The 26952-nt window shown below is 39.5% G+C and overlaps 3 protein-coding genes and 1 long non-coding RNA gene across 11 annotated transcripts; 2 read left to right on the top strand and 2 right to left on the bottom strand.

Annotated features, from left to right (window-relative positions):
• The first annotated feature begins 78 nt into the window (after positions 1-78).
• On the top strand, positions 79-16591 carry dsf (nuclear receptor dissatisfaction). Of its 7 annotated transcripts, XM_081991187.1 has the most exons (12): positions 925-1130; positions 3694-4014; positions 4505-4605; positions 4664-4932; positions 4997-5077; positions 5141-5302; positions 14735-15081; positions 15135-15290; positions 15714-15953; positions 16002-16083; positions 16137-16251; positions 16319-16591. In XM_081991187.1, exons 4-12 carry the CDS (start codon positions 4923-4925, stop codon positions 16341-16343), a joined length of 1218 nt encoding a protein of 405 aa, XP_081847313.1. In that variant the 5' UTR covers positions 925-1130; positions 3694-4014; positions 4505-4605; positions 4664-4922; the 3' UTR covers positions 16344-16591. The 7 variants fall into 7 exon arrangements, with proteins under 7 accessions (XP_081847311.1, XP_081847313.1, XP_081847307.1 ...); XM_081991185.1 differs by lacking the exon at positions 925-1130 and adding an exon at positions 79-234 and having other exon boundaries at positions 16137-16591; XM_081991181.1 differs by having other exon boundaries at positions 927-1130; positions 4657-4932; positions 16137-16591.
• On the bottom strand, positions 4990-6707 carry LOC145736788 (uncharacterized). Its single transcript, XR_014180109.1, has 2 exons — positions 6412-6707; positions 4990-5224 (listed from the first exon to the last, which is right to left on the bottom strand). It is a non-coding gene; the product is annotated as an uncharacterized LOC145736788 (long non-coding RNA).
• A 9-nt stretch (positions 16592-16600) lies between the features above and the next one.
• Positions 16601-19005, bottom strand: LOC145736776 (uncharacterized). Its single transcript, XM_081991190.1, has 4 exons — positions 18766-19005; positions 18505-18711; positions 18126-18451; positions 16601-17135 (listed from the first exon to the last, which is right to left on the bottom strand). The coding sequence occupies exons 1-4, from the start codon at positions 18836-18838 to the stop codon at positions 16638-16640; spliced, it is 1104 nt and encodes a 367-aa protein (XP_081847316.1). The 5' UTR covers positions 18839-19005; the 3' UTR covers positions 16601-16637.
• Sin1 (SAPK-interacting protein 1) lies at positions 17386-26813 on the top strand. Of its 2 annotated transcripts, none has more exons than XM_081991179.1 (6): positions 17386-17509; positions 20397-20507; positions 20927-21612; positions 21666-21990; positions 25600-26587; positions 26641-26813. In XM_081991179.1, the coding sequence occupies exons 2-5, from the start codon at positions 20399-20401 to the stop codon at positions 25800-25802; spliced, it is 1323 nt and encodes a 440-aa protein (XP_081847305.1). In that variant the 5' UTR covers positions 17386-17509; positions 20397-20398; the 3' UTR covers positions 25803-26587; positions 26641-26813. The 2 variants fall into 2 exon arrangements, with proteins under 2 accessions (XP_081847305.1, XP_081847304.1); XM_081991178.1 differs by lacking the exon at positions 17386-17509 and adding an exon at positions 20196-20340.
• The last annotated feature ends 139 nt before the right edge of the window (positions 26814-26952 follow it).

Here is a 26952-nt window from a genome sequence, read left to right on the forward strand (position 1 = left end):
TGTTGTTGCATTGAATGTATGCCGCAAGCCGGCAACACTGCATAAAGTTGACGTTTTGAATTTAATTTTTGACAAGACAACCTAAACTATTGTTGTTGTTTATTTGAATTGTTTTCATTGAGTTTACAGGTGTTTGGGCGTTAAAATAAACGCTTTTCTGTTATATTGTGCCTAAAAGTTAGTCAAAACTGTGGTGATAATCGGTTGGATTGTTGTGAGGATCACTAATTTACGGTATGTACTAAGCGTTAACGTTTTTCCCAGACACTCCCTTAAGCTAAGTAGAGATTTGAAAACAGATTAGATTCAAATTATCACAGTCCTTAAACGCAAGCGTTTGTTAGAAAAACGGGCTTGATTTAAGGCACAAATTTACAGTGTTTAAAGTCGTGTAATTTGAAATTAATTTGTCAAAGCCTCCTATGCGCAAGTGATAGTGCTGTCAGTTCCGACGTTGCCGTATATCTGTTATTTGCCTCAAAAATACAAAATGTATGCAAACCGACCATTTCTCTCATTTTGGATTAAAATTTGAACTGAAAAGCAAAAATCCATGTCGACATGGCGCGAAATAATTCGATGCATTATACGAACCGATCGTTCGGACACGGTAGGGCTTGTAAGCCGCGGGGGCTTTAGTAGCATTAAGGCCTTTAGGCAATTTTGCGACACATTCGACGACCCCGCGAATTTGTTTGATCGGCATAACGTGGACCAGTTAGGTGCATTCGAATTGGGGATTCGAATGTAAATTCGATAGATAAAAAAATCGTCGAGTGGGTTTTTTCCCCTTAAAACGACAGCGGGGGCTCACTCACTCAAATTTAGAACCTCAATTTAAAATTTGTTGATATCTTGCTTGGGTGCAAATGGCACAAACCGGCAACTCTGCAAGTAGTTGACGTTTGGGCTTTCAATTTGACGTTTGACATTTTATCATGACATTTGTTTATTTTTTATAGTTTTTATTGATTTTAGTAGTGTTACTGCTTTAAAATAACTGGTTTTGTGTTATATTGTGGTGGTGATTGTGGCTAGATTGGCACTTTTTTAAGCTCACTACAAAGTAATATGCAATTTTTATTCAAAGTTGAACGGATCTTTGCGGTACGTTGTTTTGTAAATGTAAGGTAAGGAAAATTAAGTGTTTTTTCACTGAAAATACATTATATGCTTTGCAATTTAACTACTAAAGTTCACATTTGCGTTAACCTAGTTTGTGATTGGCCAGAAAAACAGCTTTCAGCTTGTTGCTTTTTCTTGACCAATCACAAACTACTAACACTGCTGGAATTTACGCAAATGCCACACATGTGGCCTTGCCATAAGACACAAATTTTTGCATAATCATTACATTTACAACATTGAGTGTATCATGTGACTTGGACATCGTTTTCAGTGTTTAGGTCACGTGTTCTGAGTTGGTTGCCGTATCTTCATTATTTTTTAAAAAGGTAGACTACTCGATTGGGGTGCACCAGAACAATTATTAATGCCCAAGGGGAAGCGGAGTGATAAAATAATACAGTCATTAGCGGACGTGGAGAGACAACAATAACGACTAAATTAAGGTACATTAGTCAGCATTTTCTTGGAAAATATCTCATCCGGGAAAAGCCCGCTTTCCATTGAAAAGTTAGGCGCGTTCATTTGTCACCTGAAGTGAGACGCGAACCTCTTATATACCTATATAGCTCCGGTCCGGAGTAATCCGGGAGACATCGTTAAATTGCTCTTTCTGGCACAATGAACGCCACCGTCGATGTTCTGACAGACGTTTCACTTCCCCGGGATGTGCTCAGAAAATTCAGATTTCCAGTAGTTTTCTGGTAGTTCCCAGCTAAAGCTCTACTCACCAGTGAACTTGGCTCAGAGGTTAAAAAGAGTTTGATCAGTGGATTTTACAAGAGAAGAGTGAAATGAGAAAGTAGAAGGTCGATGGTAATATGGCAAATGTGGCACTTAGTCGCAGCCATTTCTGCTGGATCTGCGGGCGTTCCATTAAGCGACATTCTGTACGACGCGACGTCATTATTTAAATGGGACGTGAGTATGGCAAATCCTTCGTCGTTCCAGGGAAAAAAGCCTTTTTTTTCGTCACTTTAGAGTGCATTTTTTCTTGCATAATTTGCTGTTATGACGGTCCACTTTTTTTCCAAATAACACAACATCCCCTTTCACTTCAACCATCCCTAATCCCGCGATTATCGCGCGAATAGGGCAATTTCCCTCCCTCTAAACAAAAATACCGCGTCCAACTCACTAACATAACATCCGAACGTCGATACAATTGACAAATGTTTGTCCAAAGATTACCGCGAGCCTGGTCAATTTTTAGTCCACCCCCTTCCCCTGTTTGGAGGGTTAATCCCGAATACGTGTCATCGAATCATCGAAAGGCCGCTATGTCACGTGGCAAACAAAAGGCGCGCGATTAACGGATAGTTAGCAAAAGTTTTTTATGCTTGTGATTGGTTAAAATACCCGACAAAAATTGTCATCAACTTTGACGTCCTCTAGCGGACAAACGGTACAACTTCGAGTTGTCAGCTTAACGTCACGTGGTCACTGGCTATCTACGATCAGATGTCTATACAGAATGTTTCTCAAACAACCCAGTTGTTTACAATTGAATTGGAAAACCAATTTTAGAGACTAGAAAATCCAACTCCCTCTAAAAGTACCTCAAAACTTTGATTGTCAATATTTTACCTGGTTTTTGAGGCACGAATTTAAAAAATCTCTTTTTTCCTCTTCTTTTCCATGGTGAAGTCAAAAATTACCTTAGTGGCCTCTGGCGTACAGTGTGAGCCAAAAAGTGAATTTTACTGTCTTTAAGTTCACTTTTTTTAGGCTTTTCTACGCAATTTTCATTCTGTGAACGTTCTTCGTAAATCTACAGCCTCAAAACGTTGACTCTAAACATCTCACCTGGTTTTTGAGATACGGAAACGGTTAAAAAATTCCCAATTTGTAACGCCTGGCTTTGACGCCCCCTAGCGGCCAAACTGTTACAGCTACGGCATTATGTAGCCACATTTTTGGAAACCTCACAGTCTGGACTATATTTTACCTTCCTAGACTTTTAGTCAAAAATTGTCAAATAACCGAGTTATTTAGAGTCAAAATAACTTGGTCTTGGTATGTAATGCCTGACTTTGACGGCCTCTGGCGGCCAAACCGTTAAACCTAAAGCTTCATGTAGCCATATTTTTGGAAACCTTAAAGTCTGAACTATCTTTTTTCTTCAGTGACTTTTTGCTGTCAACTGTCAAATAACCGAGTTATTTAGGGTCAAAACGAAAGCCATTTTACCTTCTCCTTTCAGTAGTGAGATCAAAATCAAAAGTTACCTAAGTTACCTTTGGCGTACGGGGTGAGCCAAAAAAGTGCTGGGTGTTGGGTCACCCTGTATTCAGTACAAACTTTAGGTTCAGTTTATTTGGGATCTTCTACTAATTCTTGGTAAAAATTTACAGTCAAAAGTATAGTAGTGTTTACAAACGAAAAAAATTGATTAACTTTGACGTCCTCTAGCGGACAAACGGTACAACTTAGAGTGGTCAACTCAACGTCACGTGATAGCCCCATTCTTTACCTATACAGAATGTTTCAAATAACCGAGTTATTTAGGTTTTGGTGATAAACAAAGGTGTATCATACACTTTAAAATTATAACAAATTTTTTTTTAGGTTGACGGTGATATTAACCCTCTTCCATCGTCATATGTCCCCTTAAACGGGCGATAAATCGACAGCACGGCTCTGCCAAGTGACCCGTGGTTGTAAAGTGTGGGAACCGGCCACGTGGGCGGAACGTCGAAGGGGGTTGACGGTGTCGAGGGCGGAGCCAACCCCCTTGGGTTCGACCAATCGGGGGGCGGCGTCCTATCGACTCTCCTCGCAGTCACCCGACTTTCGACGTTCCGATGTCGCTGCTGACGTTTGCCGGAGAAAGAACGAGCCGAGAATGGAAGGGAGGAAGAGGACAGCCACCCCGACGGCGGTGGAGAGGTTATAAGTTAATTGAATCTTTAATTGATTTTCAGGTCCCATTTAGGGACGAATTAAGATTTCTTTTTACACCCTTCATCCTTGATTTAGATGACTGAAACTTATTCTATGTGATGCTATGAAAAAAAGCAATTTTTCAATACTAAAATAGAGTAGAAAAGTCTAAACATTCTCTATTAGTGGAAGACAAATTACCATTGACATTTAAAGTAATCTGAATCCAAGTCTCCATTAGTGGGACACTAATGAAAGATCAAATGTTTAGTTGGAAGTCAAATTCTGCTAAATAGTTATGAATGCAACACTTTACTTGACAAGTACTTCACTCACTTCAATTAAATCAACCAAGTCTGTCATTATTGCTCATTTAAAACCAATATTAAATGTAAAATTATACTTGAATTTCACTTAAAAGTTGTAATGGCGTTCCATTTACATAAACTATGTAGTTCAGCTGTCACTAAAAAAACGTCACTGTCATCTATTTCAGAGACAGTTGAGCCGTAGAGCAGGCAAAGTGTGTTAGAGTGGACATACTGAACAAGCTGCAAAACTGTAACCAATTTGTAGTCTAAGCGGTTAGTACAGTGGGTACTACTAACTGTAAACCCTTCACTCTTATTTGTTTTACAATTTAAACAGTTTATAGGTAGAAACAATCGAGGGTGGATACACGAGGGGGGGATGGAAATGACATGTCGACGGTGCGGGGGTGGTGACAAAATGGCCTGCAGACCTGCCGCCCCCCGTTTTACGCAGCCACCGGATCAGTTGACGCGAAAACTCCGGACCGGGTGGACGTGCAACCCCAATTCTCTTGTACGATTTTCGGTGGTTTTTTTCGTGGTGGTGATTGCGTCAAAATTGATTCGTCAATTTGGGGAAAGGTTAGGCCTCCTAACCGCAGAATGGGCACAGGTAATTTAAAAAAAAAAATCTCCCAAACTTTTTGGGTAAAAACAAAAAAATGGGGAATTTCCAGGTGACCGTTTACTGGACATTCCTTGTAAAGTGTGCGGCGACCGAAGCTCTGGAAAACACTACGGTATCTACAGTTGTGACGGTATAAGATTTCCGGTCTGTAGCTCTCTAATTCATAGGCAATTCCGGTCTTTTTCACTTACAGGATGTTCCGGTTTCTTTAAGCGCAGCATTCACCGTAATCGGGTGTACACTTGCAAGGCCACCGGCGACCTAAAGGGTCGTTGTCCTGTGGACAAAACGCACCGGAATCAATGCAGAGCCTGCAGACTGTCCAAGTGTTTTCAAGCCAGCATGAACAAAGACGGTAAGTCAAATGCGTGTCGTATACTAACCAATTGTGTCAATAACGTAAAATTTTGATAAAACAATGATTTGACGGTTTTTGATAATTTTAAAATATTCTTGGGAGGTTTAATACTGATTGATACGTAATATAACGTTGACAACATAAAGCGTGACATCACTATGACGTAACTCGACAAAACCGTAATTTAATCAACTGTCAAATGACGTCATCGTGATGTAATCCTCGTTCTGCTTGGTCTAGGTTTTGCACACTTGAACGGTCGGGAAAGCAATTTTTTTTCGGTTTTTACCAAAGCGGGCATGCAATAACATTTTACGGTTTTCTATGTTAATTTCCATAAATAATCATTCACTGACACTACAGGTAGAGTTTTCCGCACTAATTTGTTATGAAAACAGTAATTTTTACCTGAAAAACGACCGAGTGTAGTTGGCAAAACATTGACAAGTTTAGTCAGTCACGGCCAACTAGACTGTTACTAGAACGGTTGGTTGCCTATCTAACAAATTGGGCTATTGGTTGTCGATGCCAAGTGTCACGTGACATGCCGGAGGAGAACTGTTTATTTTTTTACGTAAAATTGGGGTTTTATACATTTAAGCCGTTGAACTAGCGTTTTGGTAAGTTTTTACCATAGCGGGCGTACTTCAAAAATACGAATTAGGAAAAATTGAACTGAAAATACTCACCGGAGCTAATGTTAAGAATTTTAGGGTTTCCTATGTTGAAACCGTTAATATTCTTGCATAATCACTGACTGACACTACAGGGACACTTTTCCGCACTAATTTGTTATGAAAACAGTAATTTTTCCGTGAAAAATCACCTAAAATAAGCTGGCAAAATATTGACAGATTTGGTCAAGGCCAACTAGACTGTTACTGGAACGGTTGGTTGCCTATCTAGTGCTAAACAAACTGGGCTATTGGTTGTCGATGCCACGTGTCACGTGACATGCCGGAGGTTTGTCAGAACTGTTTAGTTTTTTACGTAAAATTGGGCTTTGATACATTTAAACCGTTGAACTAGCGTTTTGGTAAGTTTTTACCATAGCGGGCGTACTTCGAAAACACAAATTTAGGAAAAATTTAATTGAAAATACTCACCGGAGCTAATGTTAAGAATTTGAGGGTTTTCTATGCTGAAACCATTAATTTTCATGCATAAATCATTCACTGATACTACAGGGACACTTTTCCGCACTAATTTGTTAGGAAAACAGTAATTTTTACATGAAAAACCAGCAAAAAAATATTAACAGATTCGATTATGGCCAACTAGACTGTCAGACAAATTAGGTTATTGGTTTTCTAATTTTAAGAATTTTCAGGTTTTCTATGTTGAAACCATTAATATTCTTGCATAATCACTAACTGACACTACAGGGACACTTTTCCGCACTAATTTGTTATGAAAAATCACCTAAAATAAGCTGGCAAAATATTGACAGATTTGGTCAAGGCTAACTAGACTGTTACTAGAACGGTCGGTTGCCTATCTACTGCTAAACAAACTGGGCTATTGGTTGTCGATGCTAAGTGTCACGTGTCATGCCGGAGGTTTTTCAGAACTGTTTAGTTTTTTACGTAAAATTGGGGTTTTATACATTTAAACCGTTGAACTAGCGTTTTGGTAAGTTTTTACCATAACGGACATAGTTCAAAAACACAAATTAGGAAAAATTAAATTGAAAATACTCACTGGAGCTAATGTTAAGAATTTTAGGGTTTCCTATGTTGAAACCGTTAATATTCTTGCATAATCACTGACTGACACTAAAGGGACACTTTTCCGCACTAATTTGTTATAAAAACAGTAATTTTCACCTGAAAAACCACCGAGTGTAGTTGGGAAAATATTGAGTCAAGTTCAGTCACGGCCAACTAGATTGTCATTAGAAAGGCTGGTTGCCTATACATTGGATATGAATGCCAAGTGTCACGTGACAGTATAATAGCAAAGTACGCCACGATCACATGGTACTTTAAAAATCTCTATGGAGCTATTCAAGACTATGAAGTTCAAACGGTTCAAAGGATAGTTACTTATTGGTCGGGCCGGTTTTTGTGGCTCCCCTTCAAATAAGTTGGCAAGAAAAGCGCCAGTAAAAAGCTTATTGAATCACATCACGAAAATCTGCCTCGCCCGAGGTAAATAAGAGCGGTAAATTGCTGTAAGGCTGGGAACTGGAGCCAAAAAATACAGATGTTCCTTTCGCGACGGATCCAGCTACATTATTAATGACTCAAAGGTCGACGTTTAATGGATTTATCGAATTTGATGGTATTAAGGCTTTTTGATCGTCTCCCCCCAGCTCTTTGTCAGTTTACTATATAAGCACCTGGATAGACACATATCGAAACTATTCTTTGGAGCTTAAAGATTTCCCCAATCGGTCCTTTTCAAGGGTCTGGTTAATGTTAAAAAAATATTGTTTGTTTGCGTATTTGGCCCCCCCAGAAAAAATCCAATAACAATTCGTCACAAAGTACAAAACATGCTCGAATTCCCATTTACCCTTTGTGGCCCCTCGGGGCGCCGGGAAATTAGCAATACGGTCCGCGATCGGGCCTGTTTCAGCGCGGGTTCAAACTAAAATCGAATCTTTTGTACGCCGGGAGCGAATCCAATTGTGTCCCGGGGCGTTCATCGGACGTTTCCGCCGTTGTCCGCAATTTTTTTGCCCCGCGGGGCGCCGATTTATCGCGTTAATTCGATCCACAAATAGGGATATAAATTTTGTTGTCCCCACCCCCCATACACAATGTATAGCACATTCAAATGTTTTTTTTTTGATGGCAGTTTGTGATTTTTTGACCTATAAGAAACAAGATTTCATTTGACAATTAGCCAGCAAAGTTTTTCAGCCATTTTCATAGTAAATAAAGTAAAAACAATAAATGTCATTATTGTCTATTGTTGCTTGTCACCATTGGTTTGTCTTGTGGCAAATTCCATAGCTTGAGCGATTCGTTCGAAGCTAATTTCGACCTTAACGATATTAAGCATTTTCTCAATTAACTGTACATAAGTTTAGTTTAATTGAAGAGAGTAAATCCCTCTTTTACACTGAGAAAAACAAAAAAGCGCTGATCCGAACGAAGAGACTCAAACGGGGCTCAATCGGCTCAATGTCGCTCTATTTGCGGAGCCGCCAATCCCCATTAGCCCGAGCAGAGATATGCTTTTGAACCAGTGGCGTTCCCTTAAGTTTAGCACAAAAAATAAACTAAAACACAAAAACTGTCAAAAGTGGATCATACATTACTATACTGGGGGGAGTCGTAAAGTTTGTTCAACTGGAAACTAAAACTAGATCTTCTACGTCACTGTTAAATCCGCGCCCTTCGGGGCTGGGGGGGCGTGAAGGGGGGGAAATCGCGTAGATTCTCACCCTCTCGAACCGCCGCAAAACGGAACATCCGGTACGGTTCGCACGTTTGTCAAGTAACTAATTTTTCCGGGGGTAGCTTTTCTCCGGTAATTATCGCAAAACACCGGGGACGGGTCTTTTTTGTTCATCACGTTGAAGGATGAGCAGATTTATCCGGTTCAATGTTTATTTTTTGCGAAAAAAATACACCCCCACCACCCTGATGTCCTCTATTAGAAAAGGTAAATGAAAACCAAAATCACGTGCTACATTTTGACGTTTGAACGAACCTTCTAGCTGTCATAGTAACCAAGTTAGATGCTGTCAAATTTCATGTCAAATAGCTGCCGGAAAGCCAGATATGGAGGTATAAAAATGGTGAAATATTTTACCAATAAGCTTCTGCTCTTCCAAGTAAGTTTTACAGCTTTATGGTAAAGTTTTTGACAGTTGACAATAACAAACTGAACCACTCGTGAAATAAAATATACTGTTTCACAAACTATCAAAAAATCGGTCATGGAGACAGTGAATATACTATTTACCAAAGATCAGCTTTTTCAAGTAAGTTTGACAGTTGACACTAAAATAACTGGTCACATAAAGTGAATAGCGTTACAAACTGTCGAAAGACGTTCATGGAGGTAAAAAAACAGTTTGAAATGATTCTGCTTTTTCAATCAAGTTTTATGGAAGGGATTTTGACAGTTGACATGCTAGTCTACTGAAAGGTCAAATGAGCAATATTCCTGCAAAAAAAAACAGTCAAATTTACACTCATGGAGGTGTAAAACACAGTCTATTACAACAATTTACTATTGACCCAAACTTGTATACTTTTACGGCTCTCTAACGAAAAAAATATCAAGTAGGCCATATTTTTAGCGCGCTGTTGTCAAACGCCGTAAGTAAGTTTGTCGAGGGTATTGAATACTTACGGCGTTTGGCAACAGCGCGTTAAAAATATGGCCTACTTGATATTTGTTTCGTTTTCCGTCTTTCTCCCGCGCATGCAATTACCTACGTTTCTCTGTCCGTTACACGGTTTTCCTATGGTCGCTTTTGGAGGGGATTTTGACATTTCTCCCTAGAATGACAGACTGACAAATGCGGCAAACTTGGGGTTAGAAGTTGGTGAGATATTTCTGGTAAAATTTGTCTTCAAATAAGCATTTCCGTGTTTTATACGTGAGTGAACTGATGGTGAAAATTGAATCCCCCCCTTCTGGATCAATCCGTCACGTCACGATACAAGAGCAGGAGAGAGGAAAATAGGTACATATGACCGGGGACGGTCCATGTGAACCATCACGTGTTGTGTAGGACTCGGCTAAACCCAGGTAATCCGACATAATACGGTTGTGTCATGTCATTCTGTCACGCTTCGGGGGCGCCGAAGGGCCCCCGTGATCTATTGATATGTATGAGGGTGGTGGAATTTTATTATGGGATCCGCACAAAGTCCGAACACTTGCGTTAAGTGGCCGTGTTTAATATTAATTGCTTATTTGGTGATCTCCCTACTTCTTAGAAAGGCTTTCAGCGCCCCCCTCAAAAACGAAATCAAGCCTCAAACACGATCGCTCGGTTGAAATTAACGAAAGTTTTAAACTTTTCTCCGTCATCGGTCCTAATCGAATCCCTCCAAGTTTCCCAAGACTTGACAAACTTCCTCGGGGCTGGCCCTTAAAGGGTTCGCAGACTTGATGGTGTTTTGTGGCCCGTCGGTGCGGAAAGTTGACGAAAACGTTCGCGCCCTTTCGTGTAGGTTTAAGTGTTTGTTTATTTGTTTTAAAGTGTTTTGCCCATTTTTTTGGGAAACCCCTTTTCATTAGCTACACGTTGACGTATAAAAGTGTATACCAAGTGTCCCAAATAAGCTAGTTAGGTTAGATTTAATGAAACGGTGCATGAAAAGTTTCTGGACAGCTTTGATGCCCTCTAGCGGACAAACGAGTCAACCTATCAACCCATGTTGCCATATGTTTGGAAAGCACATTTTATTGGCTATCAATTGACGTATAAAAGTTTATACCGAGTGGACCAAATAAGTGAGTTATTTCAAATTAAGTGAACTAGTGCATGAAAATGTCGAAGAAAAAAATTGAGCAACTTTAACGACATCTAGCGGACAAACGGTCTAATCTATCAGCCCATGTTGCCATATGTTTGGAAAGCACATTTTATTGGCTATCAATTGACGTATAACAATATATACCGAGTGGACCAAATAAGTGAGTTATTTCAGATTAAATGAACAAGTGCATGCAAATGTCGAAGAAAAAATTGAGAAACTTTGACGCCCTCTGGCGGACAAACGTTACAACCTATCAACCTATGTTGTCATATCTTTGGAAAGCACATTTCATTGGCTATCCATTAACGTGTAAAAGTATATACCGTGTGGACTAAATCAGTGAGTTATTTCAGATTAAATTGACTAGTGCATGAAAATGTCGAAGAAAAAAATTGAGCAACTTTAACGACATCTAGCGGACAAACGGTCTAAACTATCAGCCCATGTTGCCATATCTTTGGAAAGCCCATTTTATTGGCTATCCATTGACGTATAAAAGTATATACCGTGTGGACCAAATAAGTGAGTTATTTCAGATTAAATGAAGTAGTGCATGAAAATGTCGAAGAAAAAATTGAGCAACTTTAACGACCTCTAGCGGACAAACCTTCCAATTTATAAGCCCATGTTGCCATATCTTTGGAAAGCCCATTTTATTGGCTATTCATTGACGTATAAAAATATATACCGAGTGGACCAAATAAGTGAGTTATTTCAGATTAAATGAACTAGTGCATGGAAATGTCGAAGAAAAAATTGAGAAACTTTGACGCCGTCTGGCGGACAAACGTTACAACCTAAAAACCTATGTTGTCATATCTTTGGAAAGCACATTTCATTGGCTATCAATTGACGTATAAAAGTATATACCTAGTGGACCAAATAAGTGAGTTACTTTAGATTAAATGAACAAGTGCATGGAAATGTCGAAGAAAAAAATTGAGAAACTTTGACGCCCTATAGCGGACAAACCTTACAATCTATAAGCCCATGTTGCCATATCTTTGGAAAGCCCATTTTATTGGCTATCAATTGACGTATAAAAATATATACCATGTGGACCAAATAACCGAGTTATTTAAGATTAAATGGAATAGTGCGTGAAAATGTGTTGGTCAACTTTGATGCCCTCTAGCGACAAACGGTCTAAGCTATCAGCCTATGTGGTCATATCTTTGGAAAGCACATTTCATTGGCTATCCATTGAGGTATAAAAGTATATACCGTGTGGACCAAATAAGTGAGTTATTCAAAATTAAATGAAACGGTGCCAAAAAATGTCAAATGAAAGAAAATGAAGGTTTTGAATGGTTGTGTCGTCTTTAGTGTCACAGTAATGGTTAACTGAAGTATCTCAGATGATAGGAGATGAAAAATGCTATAAATTGCATTAAAAATAACCTCTGTAGCTCCTCACCAGACTGGAGTACTGCAAAATGAAGCTAAAGGGTATCTGTAGCTTTTCCTGGGGCTGAGATATGGCAAAATTAAGTTAACCAGTCAAAAACTTGTTTTTTTTTTTGATTTGGTACAGATTTAGAGAGGGCGTGGTGCTTTCTGGGTAAAAGTAAAAAAGAGTGTCAAGAATATTAAAAAATGCACTAAAAATGAGCTCTGTAGCTCTTCATGGGACTGAGATATTGTGATAGCTTCTCTTTGCGTTAATCCTCTCACGGTTGGGTCAGTTTACACCGTTCCTGGACTCAGAATTTAATATTCCCAGGACATTCTAGCTTCTATGCTTAAATTAGGAACGCAACAGACCGTGTTGGACCGAAGAGGGAATTGAAAGGCCTGCAGGCTTAATCCGCCGATTTTCGCCAGAACAAACGACCGTCGTACTCTAACCGGTTACGAAAAAACTGTAAGACAGTAAATCCGACTGATCGATGGTAAAAAGCCCTGATTTAAAAATGTAAAAAAAGCGGGACGTTGTTTAACTTGGACGGATGCGGGATTAGGAAAAAGTGGCAGTCTTCAAGATCCTTTAATCGCGCTGCATGACTAAATTGTTCCCCGAGGGATTTTCCGGGTGCACTCCGGATCGATTTTCCTTTTATTTTCATACTAATTAGCAGAATTTTCTTGTAATCAGCCTGAATTTTTTCTAGTCTGCAAAGCAAAAAAAAAATCGATTTTTCCTAACCACGCGATATAAAATTAATAGCTCCTGTTTATCCATATACAAGGCATCCTTAGGTAATCCGGAGCGTGCGAAATCTCCAGCTGGTCCTGCAACCCTCCTTACTCCTCTCGCGTTTTACCAAAACCCCCTTCCCTCCCTCCCAGTTAATGATGACGTGTAGTGGCTCGGCAACCTCCGGACTATTTCACTTCTGGCGTAACGTTTCGGGGATGAAAAGGCCCTGATAAATCTTCGAACCCGTGGCAATTTCGCCGGTGCTGCCTTTAGGGCCGAAAATATGAAAAATCGTTGTTGTTTGCCCGCTCGCACGAACGCTTTTCACACAAAAAAAGACAGAGAAACATTAATAATTGCGTGCGTGGGACAAAGACAGTAATCGTACCCCATCCAGGAATTCTTTACGTTGTCTATGCATTTAAAGGCCAAAAAGTGCACCATAGACACCCTGTATATTACTCGATCCAGCTTGTCATGACCCACTATACCAAGTGGTCATTTGGTTTGCTAGGAAGTTGTACGTGACGTCAGAGCGGATGCTCCTTGTTGTATTCAATTATTCTTTTTTCTTTAATCACATTCGTATTCATGAGCTCGTATTCAGCTGCATTTTAAGTATGTTTTACAGTTTGTACCTCCATAGAGCGAGTTTTGACAGTTGACACTTTACTGGCAAACTAACCTACATGTCAAATAGACAGTTTAGACATAAAACCACCTAAAAACCTGCTGATGGAGGTGTAAAATGCAATGAAATGTCTTTAAACCAATTCAGCTGCTTCTAACTCTGTTTCACAGTTTTATACCTCTCTGGAGCGGGTTTTGACAGTTGACACTTTACTGGCAACCTAACCTACATGTCAAATAGACAGTTTAGACATAAAACCACCTAAAAACCTGCCGATGGAGGTGTAAAATGCAATGAAATGTCTTTAAACCAATTCAGCTGCTTCTAAGTCTGTTTCACAGTTTTACACCTCTCTGGAGCGGGTTCTGACAGTTGACACTTCTCTGCCAACCTAACCTACATGCCAAATAGACAGTTTAGACATAAAACCACCTAAAAACCTGCTGATGGAGGTATAAAATGCAATGAAATGTCTTGAAACCATTTCAGCTGCCTCTAAGTCTGTTTCACAGTTTTATACCTCTCTGGAGCGGGTTCTGACAGTTGACACTTTACTGGCAACCTAACCTACATGCCAAATAGACAGTTTAGACATAAAACCACCTAAAAACCTGCTGATGGAGGTGTAAAATGCAATGAAATGTCTTTAAACCAATTCAGCTGCCTCTAAGTCTGTTTCACAGTTTTATACCTCTCTGGAGCGAGTTTTGACAGTTGACACTTCTCTGGCAACTTAACCTACATGCCAAATAGACAGTTTAGACATAAAACCACCTAAAAACCTGCTGATGGAGGTATAAAATGCAATGAAATGCCCTTAAACCAATTCAGCTGCATTTTAAGTGTGTTTTCAGTTTTATAACTCTATGGAGCGTGTTTTAACAGTTGACACCTCTGGAAAACTACCCAACATGCTAAATAGACAGTTATAGTTACAGTTTCTCAAAACGTCATAGATTTCTTCGTAAAAAAAATATAATAATAACTAAGTTTGATTATTCTTCTTTTCACCAATCTGACAGTTATCACGTGACTACACTAATTGCACACAATGTAGGGTCACGTAACAATTGTCAATTTTAAGTCTGCTCTAGTCTAACTAAAATAAGATTCCATTGATGGAGTATATAATGTTGTTTGGTTTGTTGGAAAACTGTGTGACGTCATAGTGGATGCTCGTTTTTATAATGTTTGAATTAACTTTTCAGCCGTGCAACACGAACGAGGTCCGAGAAAACCGAAAATGCAACAAATGTCCGCTACTGGACATCAACCGAGTGCGGTAGGAATGTCCTCGCATCCGTTACAGTTGCCCCTTCCCGAAGGTGCGGTCAGCAAAATTACCCCCACGTCCGGAACCTTCCAGTTCACTCCGGGAAGTTTGTTCGTGCCGCCCCACCACCCTTTGAAAGTGCTCACGTTGCCACCGCCACCTCCCGTGGGCAGTCCACCAGGCCTGGACAATGGTGGTAACATGCCGCCGTTGTTTCACCATCCGCATCTGCCGCCACCTCCTGGACTGTTGCACGTGCTTATGTCGGCAGAAAAATGTCAGGTATGATTATTGGCTGGGAATGGTTCAGTTTTGGTAGTTTTGACGGTTTAAAGGAGCTGGTTTGGGGCACTAAACTGTCACAATTGGAATCGTCAGCGTCAGAGTCCAGTAGCGGACTTGGTATGTCCAGTCCGGGCCTGCCTTTAGCACAACTCAGCCCCACGTTGCCGCCGCCCCTGCCCTTAACACCCACATGGGAAATGTTGCAAGTAAGTTTGAAACAAATAACCTGTAATTGAGCAAAATGAAATTCTGAAACCAGCCAAATGTAAAGGAGGGTGAAAAGTTTCAATTATCCAGTTTTCCGGCCCTACCGGATGAGAAATAGGAATGGGAGGTCCTTTTTCCCCGGATTGACTTTCATTCGCGCTGACTTTTCGACTGGGAATTTCTCGTTGGCCCAATTGAAAGTCTGGATACGCCCACGCGGTTTATACAGTCTTTTCAATTGGGTGTTTTCGTATCTATTAATCATCTAAATGTCATCTGTCAATCAATTTACTTTTACTTGTTTTAATACATTTGCAAAAAGTTGATTCAAAAAATTGTGACGTAACAGCATTGTACTTTGGTTTTTTCTATAGACGTTTTGTAATAACTTTAATGTAAATTACTTTTTTTGACAATTTAAGGAAACGACCGCCAGACTGCTCTTTATGGCGGTGCGTTGGGTGCGTTGCCTGGCCCCTTTCCAGACTTTAAGCAGAAACGACCAACTGCTACTGCTGCAAGAGTCGTGGAAGGAACTGTTTTTGTTGCATTTGGCCCAATGGTCGGTACCGTGGGACTTATCCGCTTTGTTGGGGTGCTCCCAAGCCCGGGAAAGACTGCCCAATGACGTCCACACAGCCACCGAGATCAAAACCATTCAGGTTCGTTCATACAAACCGATTAAATTCCCATAATTATCCAATTTACAGGAAATTATGTGTCGTTTCCGGCAAATCTCACCAGATGGCAGCGAATGCGGTTGTATGAAAGCCATCATCCTTTTTACACCAGGTAAGTTTGGCAACACTGGATTGATCATGGAGGTTTATGATTGGTTTATTAAGAAACGGCAGGATTGTGCGACGTCCAACCGGTAGAAATGCTCCAGGACCAGGCTCAGTGTATTCTGGGTGATTACGTCAGAATGCGCTATCCTAGGCAACCCACCAGATTTGGCAGGTTACTGCTCCTAGTGCCTAGTTTGAGAGCGATCAGGTCTTTAACTGTCGAGTTGCTCTTTTTCAAGGAAACGATCGGGGAAATCCCCATAACTCAACTACTAGGAGACATGTACTATATGGAGAAATGCGCTACCGGCACTACCCATCAGTAATTACCTTGATTAGTACTGTATAACGAGTAAGTTAATCGGTGTTGCCAAATGCTAGTCGTTTTTCTGTGATATTGTTTAAATTTACTGGAAACACCAGCAACATTGGATGTGGATGTAATAATTTCTATTATAGTAGCAGTAGTCACTGTAAATAAGTCTTAAAAAATAAACTAACTAATATACACTAACTACATCTTTGATAATTATTGTTTATTATAATATAGAAACAATTTCAGGAAACTGTCAAAATGTGCAACTTCTTACTCAGTTCCTTCGAATTGGTAACAAGCAAATCACCCACGTGGACACCTTTATTCAACATATTGGGCGAAAGTTCAATATAAACGCAAGACTGCGTGGTGGTTGGTCGTTTCACTCTTTGTTTCCGCAACATTTTCGGCACAAATCCAGCGGTTTTAGGTCTTTCCGTCTTGCTGCCAACCTCGAAACTGCGTTTCTCTTTTCGTTTGGACACCTCCCTCAACCACTGACAGAATACCGCCTCGTTTTGCCTCATTTTCAACGCCCGATACTCTTCGATCAGCTTTTGTCTGGCCATCTCTTTCTGTCTAATCATTTCCGTGTATCGGTTTCTCGTTTTGATTTGTCTGGACGTCAGTCCGTATTCCGATCGGTAGCCGTTGTAGTGGGGCAAATTTCGGTCGCTGTTTGCCAGCTTTATATCGTCGCAACATTTGCGTTGATGTAGTTGCAATGGTGGCAAATTGAACTGAAATTGAAAATCTCAGTAATTATCCCAACTTTAGACTTAAGTTATGAAACATTTAAGTAATTTACTAAAAACGTTACGTCATATCAATTTAGTTTGGTTTTAACTATACCTTTTTTGATTTGACATTAACGGTATAGGCAACCAGCTATATAAAGCAATCAAGTTGGCCATGATCCAAGATGGACGCGCCTCTGTCAGATTAAGTGCTTGTTGTAGTTTTTCCGAGTAAAAATGTAGTGTTTTTACCGTGAATTAGTGTTGGAACGTTTAGTTATGGTGTCAGTGAGTGGCTACGCATATAAATTGATGATTTTTACTCCGTAAAACTGTAAATATGTGCTGATAATTCCACGAATGAACGTATAGTCCTGGTGAGGCTTTCCACTTAATTTTACCCGGGGGGGGCTTTGACAGTAACTTGCGCAAACCTCAAACACTCATTTATTTGTTAGTTTCTACGTAAAAAAGTCCAAATTTACAATTACAAAATTCCAATTTGAAGGACATGCCATGTATGGGTCACAGCCTCCTTGATTTGCTAATTTCTGACATTTCCCATTAACAACAAGTTAGCATAGGCAACCAGCTATATAAAGCAAAATCAAGTTGGCCATGATCCAAGATGGAGGCGCGTCTGTCAGATTAAGGGTTTTTTGCAGTTTTTCCGAGTAAAAATTTAGTGTTTTTAACTTGAATTAGTGTTGGAACGTTTAGTTATAGTGTCAGCGAGTGTCTGGTCATGAAAATTGATAATTTTCACACCACAAAGTGAATTTATGCTTGTGCAGTACCGGTGAGTGTTTTCAATTAATTTGATTGATTAACTTGCACAAACCCTTAAATTTTATTAAAACGTTAGTTTCAACGTGAAAAATTACAGTTTGAACAACACCATATAGTGAAATCTTCATTTTTCATTAACAAAATAAATGTTAGTGACGTTTTGGTGAAGAAACCTTTGTGCGTTGTAATAATAACTCAACTTACTCTGTTTGGTTTTTCGTGAATATTTAATTTCCTTACACACATTGACAAATCAGCTTCAATTTTTTCGATACAGTGCTCTTTACAGTGCACTTCCTGGTGTTTTGGCAACACTGTTTTGTGTTTCTTTTTCGGTCGTGCAGATTGAGGCTTTTTACTAGAATCACTGATGGGTTTCGTTATTGTTGGCTCTATGCTTTTCCGAGCCACTTCTTCATCTGACAATATCAATTCTTCAACCACTGCTTCTTCTTCCATATCACCCACTTCTAATCCTTCTCTCAGTATAGTGGTGTAAGTGACAAGATCGTTATTCACTTCAGTGTTGGCTGGAATTGATATTGCTTTACTTGAATTGTATGTGGATTTTAAGGGGGTTTACCGGACAGTTCTTCTGGAAGCTCGTCCACCTGGTCACTTTCAATGCTGTTTACGTCATCGTCAGTCAGGTCGGGCTCGAACGACACCAGTTCATCGCGAAATTTCACTTTGGCGGATCTGACAGTATGCGGAGTTGTACTGAACAAATCCATGTTGGCCTGCTGGACTTTTTCGGCAATATTGTAAGGGGACGAAGCTGGTTGAAGGACTGTAAACACAACCACTACTACCATCTATGCAACAATGCTATAATTGCACTTACAGTAACACCCGGTGTCTTCTTCGGACGAATCTACATGCTTAACACCATCAGAACCATCCTCTGGAGAAGTCATTTTTGTGTCGGGTTGCACTGAAAATGTAATGAGTTTTAGAGGAGGTTGTTTATTGGATTCGTCACCATGGAAACTTAATATAATGATGCTTGTGACATGTCGTCTATAATAGCGTTCACACGTACGTATTGATTAGTTGGTGATGATTGGGCCATTTCTGATGACACCAATTTGTATATTGATTCATTGTCCCCAAAAAAAATCAATTTTAATAACATAAAAATGGATTGTCAGGGAAAATTTAGTTAATTTTCCTAGTTAACTTGCAGTAATTAAATTGTAGTAACTAAAGTGACCATAAAACTGGAAAAGACAGTTTTTGCGGTTGTTTTGCTTTACAGCTCCATGGATATGTAGTTCGTAGAGTTCTGCTGACTCGAAACGACCTTAATTATTTTTTACAACTTCAAGCAATACTTCAAAATTAGATTAGTTGTTTCAAGTTAAAAAGATCACTCTGTATAGTAGTTGAAAAAAAAATGTTATCAAATAAACGTTTGGGTTATTTTTAAAACCTCCCCATTTCGCAACGAATCAACAGATTTTAATGCGGTTTGGACTGTCATTGGGCTCAGAGTATTGGCTTTTTACTGATGTAAAAAACTTTTGCTTTAATTCACTCTAACTGCCTTATACAGGGTGTGAACAAAGTGCGTGCAAAGAAGTGAAATTTTCAATTAGTCCCAATTAATCAATAATTTGTTTTGGTTTTGTTTTATACATAAGAAAGTGTTATTTAGGTCAATATCTCGGGATGTTTTTGGGCGTTTCCCAATTAACGTCCCATGGCTCAAGAAATATTGATTTATCCGAAAAGTGGATATAAACTTTGTATCCATCATTCAAATGCCGTAAGTTCAAAAAATACCTTACAGGGTGTCCAACGACAGTGAGTGAAATTTGAAACTCTAAACACCCTGTATGGGAGTTGACTTAAAATTATGCAACACACACAATATGGAACCTACACACGTGACTTAAAATGACAGTTCAAAGCCTTAATTGGAGTTTGAGCAAGCATTTTTTGGATAAATCGATATTTCTTGAGTCACAAGATGTTAATTGGGGAACGACCAAAAATTTCTTCATACTTCTTCTTCTCCTTTTGTTCAGAATTAATTTACTACTGTTTTTTTAAACCAATTCCACAACGCACGGTTCAATTTAAAATTTTAAACGGCGCCAAAAACAAGTTCTACCAACCTACTACTCTAGAGCAGGTGCGTGTTCTGTCTAACGCATTCATTACAATCAACACAAGAGAGAGATAGTCTGAACCGGATCTCTGACATCTGACAGACAATCACTTCTCCTCTCTCTCTCTCTAACACATTTTCTCCTATTCGAACTCTGACAGCTGACAGCTGAGCAATTTTTAGGTTAGGTTTCGTGTTGTTTACTAAACATCCAACATTTTTGGGGCTCAACCATGGCCCTATACGACAACAAACACTGGTTGTTGTCGCATATAAGAAACTCGTTTATATCGACCGACGATACAGGTGCCCCCCAAATCAAGCAAAACACTCCGAAGTAGCTCTCAATAATTCACTTGTAGGTATGTGCGAGACTGTAATGATGGGTGAAACTAAACAAGTTCGGGAGAATATCTTCAGCAAGGAGCCCTATGGTGACCCTGAACTGAGTGATGACGATGACGACGACACTGGTATTTAAGTTTCACCTTAATCAAAGGTTAAGGTAGGGCTCTTGTGGGAAACAAAATTTGATATTTCGTTTACTTCCAAACTGACTAAAATCCTGAATTTTGGCGTTTAAAAATATGACGTTTTACCAGGAGAGCCCTACCTTTACCTGATCAAAGAGTACTTAATTGTATAAAGAGACTATACACCTCTATTGAGTTGTTTAATGTGTAAAATGGTGGGTTAATACTCATTTTAAGATTTATTACAGTTAAAATTCACCATTTATGACTATTATATAAGTTGTGTAAAACGGCACAGTCAAATGATGAATTTGATTGACCAATCACAAACCATTTACACAAATAGGTCTCTTTATATAAATATAGTTACTCTTTGGTGTACAGCTTCACGCATATACTTGACCATAAAGTCCCTGCAGGATCTTACGATATACAGTTTGATTCTGAGTATCAAATGCGCGATCGTACAGCCACAGCGGCCAGGCTGGAAAAGTTAGAGTATCAGTCACGTAAAGCAGCCAGAATTAAACACATAAAGTGGGAGAAAAGAGGAGAGAACGCACCCGAAACTGATGATTTATTTGTTCTAAAAAACGTAAACCAGATTGAGAAAAAGCAAAGCAGCCTCACCAAACTGCTACAACAATCCTCAAACACACCGATGAATCCATACACGGAATATGCGCGTTATGACGGTACTGGACAGGTGAATTTACCTACCAGAAGCTACCGGATATACTTGACAATGTTGCCGGAAGAGGAAAGAAACTATCCCTTAAATGTGTGCTGTGTGGCAACGGCCAGAATCCAAGAATTAATTGGTTTGATTCTGCTTAAATTTAGTACAGACTACTCCGGTGATTATTCCTTCAAACCTGTGACAAACTACGGACTTTATATAACTGAAGAGGACGGTGAAGTGGACCGGGACTTTCCTCAACTAGACATCAAGGAATGTGTGGCCAAGTTTGGGTTCACTTGCTTAGGCTTGGTTGAGCATAAAGAGGAGGCGGAAAAGGTTGTTAAAAGTGAACTGGAACTGGATTCACCGGTTGAAAGCAAAAAGAGGACAACTTCAACATCGAAAGCTGATGAAACTAAACAGGTGATTTTCTTTATTAGTTTTTTTTACAAAACTGACGAAACACTCCGGGACAGAACATAAACGATCTGGCCTTAATGGATATCCACAACAGAACAATGGAAGCCCACCTATACAAATCGTACAGGGTCTACATAGTGAATAAGATATGGTGGTGGAATATTGAGGTGCATTTGGGTATAAGCAGCGAAAAAATCGAAATCGATCCGATTCACCAGAAAAATTCGAAACTGCAACTGGTTAAACAGGCTCCAGTCAGCCATCCGATGGATAGCATAGCGTCGTGCGAGGAAACTGAAAATCGCGGCAACAGGATCGCTTTTAGGGTGATTTACTCCAGCAGTTTTGGGAGTAGCGAGAGGATGAATTTGTATTCACCCTGTAAGTATACTCTGTTCAGTGAGTTTTGACTGTCGAAGGCCTCTAGAACCGTTTTGAATGTGTCAGTGCCACTGACAACCTTCTAAAATATACCAGAAGCTTTTACAAGTGTCTTGAACCTTTCCAGAGTTGTTTTGAATTTCCAGAGGCCTCTAGGACCATTTAGAAAGTTTCTTAAACCTCTAAATGCTACTGGGAACGTTCTTAAAAGTGCCAGAGCCCTCTACAACTGTCTTAAATGTTCCCAGACTTGTTTTAAATTGCCAGAGGCCTCTAGGACCATTTTGAAAGTTTCTTAATCCTCTAAATGCTACTGAGAACCTTCTTAAAAGTGCCAGAGGCCTCTAAAAGTGTCTTGAACCTTTCCAGACTTGTTTTAAATTGCCAGAGGCCTCTATGACCATTTTGAAAGTTCCATAAACCTCTAAATGCTACTGGGAACGTTCTTAAAAGTGCCAGAGCCCTCTACAACTGTCTTAAACGTTCCCAGACTTGTTTTAAATTGCCAGAGGCCTCTAGGACCATTTTGAAAGTTTCTTAATCCTCTAAATGCTACTGAGAACCTTCTTAAAAGTGCCAGAGGCCTCTAAAAGTGTCTTGAACCTTCCCAGACTTGTTTTAAATTGCCAGAGGCCTCTAGGACCATTTTGACAGTTCCGTAGACCTCTAAATGCTACTGAGAACCTTCTTAAAAGTGCCAGAGGCCTCTAAAAGTGTCTTGAACCTTTCCAGACTTGTTTTAAATTGCCAGAGGCCTCTATGACCATTTTGAAAGTTCCATAAACCTCTAAATGCTACTGGGAACGTTCTTAAAAGTGCCAGAGCCCTCTACAACTGTCTTAAACGTTCCCAGACTTGTTTTAAATTGCCAGAGGCCTCTAGGACCATTTTGAAAGTTTCTTAATCCTCTAAATGCTACTGAGAACCTTCTTAAAAGTGCCAGAGGCCTCTAAAAGTGTCTTGAACCTTCCCAGACTTGTTTTAAATTGCCAGAGGCCTCTAGGACCATTTTGACAGTTCCGTAGACCTCTAAATGCTACTGAGAACCTTCTTAAAAGTGCCAGAGGCCTCTAAAAGTGTCTTGAACCTTCCCAGACTTGTTTTAAATTGCCAGAGGCCTCTAGGACCATTTTGACAGTTCCGTAGACCTCTAAATGCTACTGAGAACGTTCTTAAAAGTGCCAGAGCCCTCTACAACTGTCTTAAACGTTCCCAGACTTGTTTTAAATGGCCAGAGGCCTCTAGGACCATTTTGAAAGTTCCATAAACCTTTAAATGGTACTGAGAACGTTCTAAAAAGTGCCAGTGGCTTCTAAAAGAGTCTTTAATCTTCCCAGACTTGTTTTAAATTGCCAGAGGCCTCTAGGACCATTTTGAAAATTCCATAAACCTCTAAATGCTACTGAGAACGTTCTTAAAAGTGCCAGAGCCCTCTACAACTGTCTTAAACGTTCCCAGACTTGTTTTAAATTGCCAGAGGCCTCTAGGACCATTTTGAAAGTTTCTTAATCCTCTAAATGCTACTGAGAACCTTCTTAAAAGTGCCAGAGGCCTCTAAAAGTGTCTTGAACCTTCCCAGACTTGTTTTAAATTGCCAGAGGCCTCTAGGACCATTTTGACAGTTCCGTAGACCTCTAAATGCTACTGAGAACCTTCTTAAAAGTGCCAGAGGCCTCTAAAAGTGTCTTGAACCTTCCCAGACTTGTTTTAAATTGCCAGAGGCCTCTAGGACCATTTTGAAAGTTTCTTAATCCTCTAAATGCTACTGAGAACCTTCTTAAAAGTGCCAGAGGCCTCTAAAAGTGTCTTGAACCTTCCCAGACTTGTTTTAAATTGCCAGAGGCCTCTAGGACCATTTTGAAAGTTTCTTAATCCTCTAAATGCTACTGAGAACCTTCTTAAAAGTGCCAGAGGCCTCTAAAAGTGTCTTGAACCTTCCCAGACTTGTTTTAAATTGCCAGAGGCCTCTAGGACCATTTTGAAAGTTTCTTAATCCTCTAAATGCTACTGAGAACCTTCTTAAAAGTGCCAGAGGCCTCTAAAAGTGTCTTGAACCTTCCCAGACTTGTTTTAAATTGCCAGAGGCCTCTAGGACCATTTTGACAGTTCCGTAGACCTCTAAATGCTACTGAGAACGTTCTTAAAAGTGCCAGAGCCCTCTACAACTGTCTTAAACGTTCCCAGACTTGTTTTAAATGGCCAGAGGCCTCTAGGACCATTTTGAAAGTTCCATAAACCTTTAAATGGTACTGAGAACGTTCTAAAAAGTGCCAGTGGCTTCTAAAAGAGTCTTTAATCTTCCCAGACTTGTTTTAAATTGCCAGAGGCCTCTAGGACCATTTTGAAAATTCCATAAACCTCTAAATGCTACTGAGAACGTTCTTAAAAGTGCCAGAGCCCTCTACAACTGTCTTAAACGTTCCCAGACTTGTTTTAAATTGCCAGAGGCCTCTAGGACCATTTTGAAAGTTTCTTAATCCTCTAAATGCTACTGAGAACCTTCTTAAAAGTGCCAGAGGCCTCTAAAAGTGTCTTGAACCTTCCCAGACTTGTTTTAAATTGCCAGAGGCCTCTAGGACCATTTTGACAGTTCCGTAGACCTCTAAATGCTACTGAGAACCTTCTTAAAAGTGCCAGAGGCCTCTAAAAGTGTCTTGAACCTTCCCAGACTTGTTTTAAATTGCCAGAGGCCTCTAGGACCATTTTGAAAGTTTCTTAATCCTCTAAATGCTACTGAGAACCTTCTTAAAAGTGCCAGAGGCCTCTAAAAGTGTCTTGAACCTTCCCAGACTTGTTTTAAATTGCCAGAGGCCTCTAGGACCATTTTGAAAGTTTCTTAATCCTCTAAATGCTACTGAGAACCTTCTTAAAAGTGCCAGAGGCCTCTAAAAGTGTCTTGAACCTTCCCAGACTTGTTTTAAATTGCCAGAGGCCTCTAGGACCATTTTGACAGTTCCATAGACCTCTAAATGCTACTGAGAACGTTCTTAAAAGTGCCAGAGCCCTCTACAACTGTCTTAAACGTTCCCAGACTTGTTTTAAATTGCCAGAGGCCTCTAGGACCATTTTGAAAGTTCCATAAACCTTTAAATGCTACTGAGAACGTTCTAAAAAGTGCCAGTGGCTTCTAAAAGAGTCTTTAATCTTCCCAGACTTGTTTTAAATTGCCAGAGGCCTCTAGGACCATTTTGAAAATTCCATAAACCTCTAAATGCTACTGAGAACCTTCTTAAAAGTGCCAGTGGCTTCTAAAAGAGTCTTTAATCTTCCCAGACTTGTTTTAAATTGCCAGAGGCCTCTAGGACCATTTAGAAAGTTCCATAAACCTCTAAATGCTATTGAGAATCTTCTAAAAAATACCAGTGCCCCCTTCAACTGTCCCAGACCTGTTTTAAATGGTCAGATGCGTCTAAATGCTACTGAAAACCTTCTAAAAATTGCCATAAGCCTCTGCAAGTGTTGTATACATTCTTCTAATCATTTTGATCACCGACATACGTTTTTTTCGCTCATGTTTGTGACGTGTAACACTCAAAAGTCATGGAACAGACTATATACCACCCTTTTTTTTGTGCCGCCGGTTTTTAACGGGAAAAACAATAATTGCAGCCAATTTGAGCCTCTCGTCCACTTTGCAATCATCCCCCAGTTTTAAGCACTACGACTTTGAGGCTGAAAGGGATGTGGCCGGGGAAATAGTCCATAAAATCAATATGATTCTTAAGTTGCGGTCCAGTTGTAGCAGGCGAGAGTATTTGGCAGCCAAAGAACGGAAACAACTGAGCAAAAAGAGAAGTTTTAAGTATATTTAATTAATGTTTTTCATATAAAGATTTATATTAAACATTAATTATTATTTTTACCTTATTAATGTTTAAGTTTTCTCTACAACACAGTATAAATATCAAGAGAACAAGATTGTTGTTATAATTCACTATTTTTTTGCAATAATTTCAGTATGTTCTTCAGCATATAAAATAAGCATTTTAACATTTAATGGTAAAATAGCCAAAAGCAGTCATATATTTTCAGGAATGTAGTGTACTTCTATATTTTACTAAATCATGAATCATACACGTTATCTTATCAAAAAAGCGTCCGGATATACCGGTAAAACCAATTACTTATGACATGAGAAATTAAACAGATTTAGTAATTATCAATTTCCGATAATAATATAATTTTTTGTGTATTTTTGTAAATTATGAACCTAAAATCCACGAATTGTTAATCTCGAATTGTTAATCCACGAATTCCTTCCTCAAACACGTTATAAATTTGGACTAAACTACGATAGCGCAATAATATAAAAGTAAACTTAGAACGTAACTGAACGCAGTGTTGATCCACCGTACTACCGTAGTAGATTACAATTTGTACCAAGGTGATTCATCAAGGATTTTCCCTCTTAGTACTGTGAAATCAATCGCGTATAAATACTATATTATCATTCACTCGAATTAATTACAAAATGAACTGCTGCGGAGCACTGTTTTGGGCCCTTATTCTCATCACTGTAGCCTTTCCAATTGCTGCATTGTGCGCCACCGTGTATATAGTGTTGTACGCGATAGCTGCGTGTTGTTCGTGCTGCGATGTAAGTTATTGCCTACAATTTTAACATGATTGTTATTTTCTGTTTACGTACAGGGTTTGGCCGAAACTTTCCTCAAAGGCATTCAGTTGCCTGGATTTGCCATCAAGAAAATTGTCAATTGCGAGTGCTAGTTTGATCCACCGAATCTCATTTTGTGTTGGTATTGGTTAAAAAAAGCTTCTTTTTTGACCAATCATCAGTTTTTAATAAAATAATTTATTGAGCAGGTTCTTGTATTATTCACACTTATTATTGTCAAAGTCAAAGAAAATGAACATTTGTGGGGGCATTCTGTGGTTTCTTGTCCTCGTTATGATTGCGTTTCCTATTGCCTCCCTGTGTGCATTTTTCTATATTTTCACTTA

Source organism: Ips typographus, linkage group LG12 (genome assembly GCF_016097725.1).
Source record: "Ips typographus isolate SLU linkage group LG12, UJ_Ityp_2.0, whole genome shotgun sequence".
Taxonomy (NCBI): Eukaryota; Metazoa; Arthropoda; class Insecta; order Coleoptera; family Curculionidae; genus Ips; species Ips typographus.

Excerpts from the sequence above, each read along its gene's own strand:
- dsf (XM_081991185.1), top strand. Across the intron at positions 15,082-15,134 it reads TGTCGGCAGAAAAATGTCAG|GAGCTGGTTTGGGGCACTAA; the intron begins GTATGATTATTG and ends GACGGTTTAAAG. Across the intron at positions 16,084-16,136 it reads CATCATCCTTTTTACACCAG|AAACGGCAGGATTGTGCGAC; the intron begins GTAAGTTTGGCA and ends TGGTTTATTAAG.
- LOC145736776 (XM_081991190.1), bottom strand. The coding sequence starts at position 18,838 with ATGACTTCTCCAGAGGATGGTTCTGATGGTGTTAAGCATGTAGATTCG. Across the intron at positions 18,712-18,765 it reads AGAAGACACCGGGTGTTACT|TCCTTCAACCAGCTTCGTCC; the intron begins GTAAGTGCAATT and ends TTGTGTTTACAG. Across the intron at positions 17,136-18,125 it reads TTCACGAAAAACCAAACAGA|TTCAATTTGCCACCATTGCA; the intron begins GTAAGTTGAGTT and ends TTTCAATTTCAG.
- Sin1 (XM_081991178.1), top strand. The coding sequence starts at position 20,268 with ATGGCCCTATACGACAACAAACACTGGTTGTTGTCGCATATAAGAAAC. Across the intron at positions 20,508-20,926 it reads TGACGATGACGACGACACTG|GATCTTACGATATACAGTTT; the intron begins GTATTTAAGTTT and ends AAGTCCCTGCAG. Across the intron at positions 21,613-21,665 it reads AAGCTGATGAAACTAAACAG|AACATAAACGATCTGGCCTT; the intron begins GTGATTTTCTTT and ends ACTCCGGGACAG.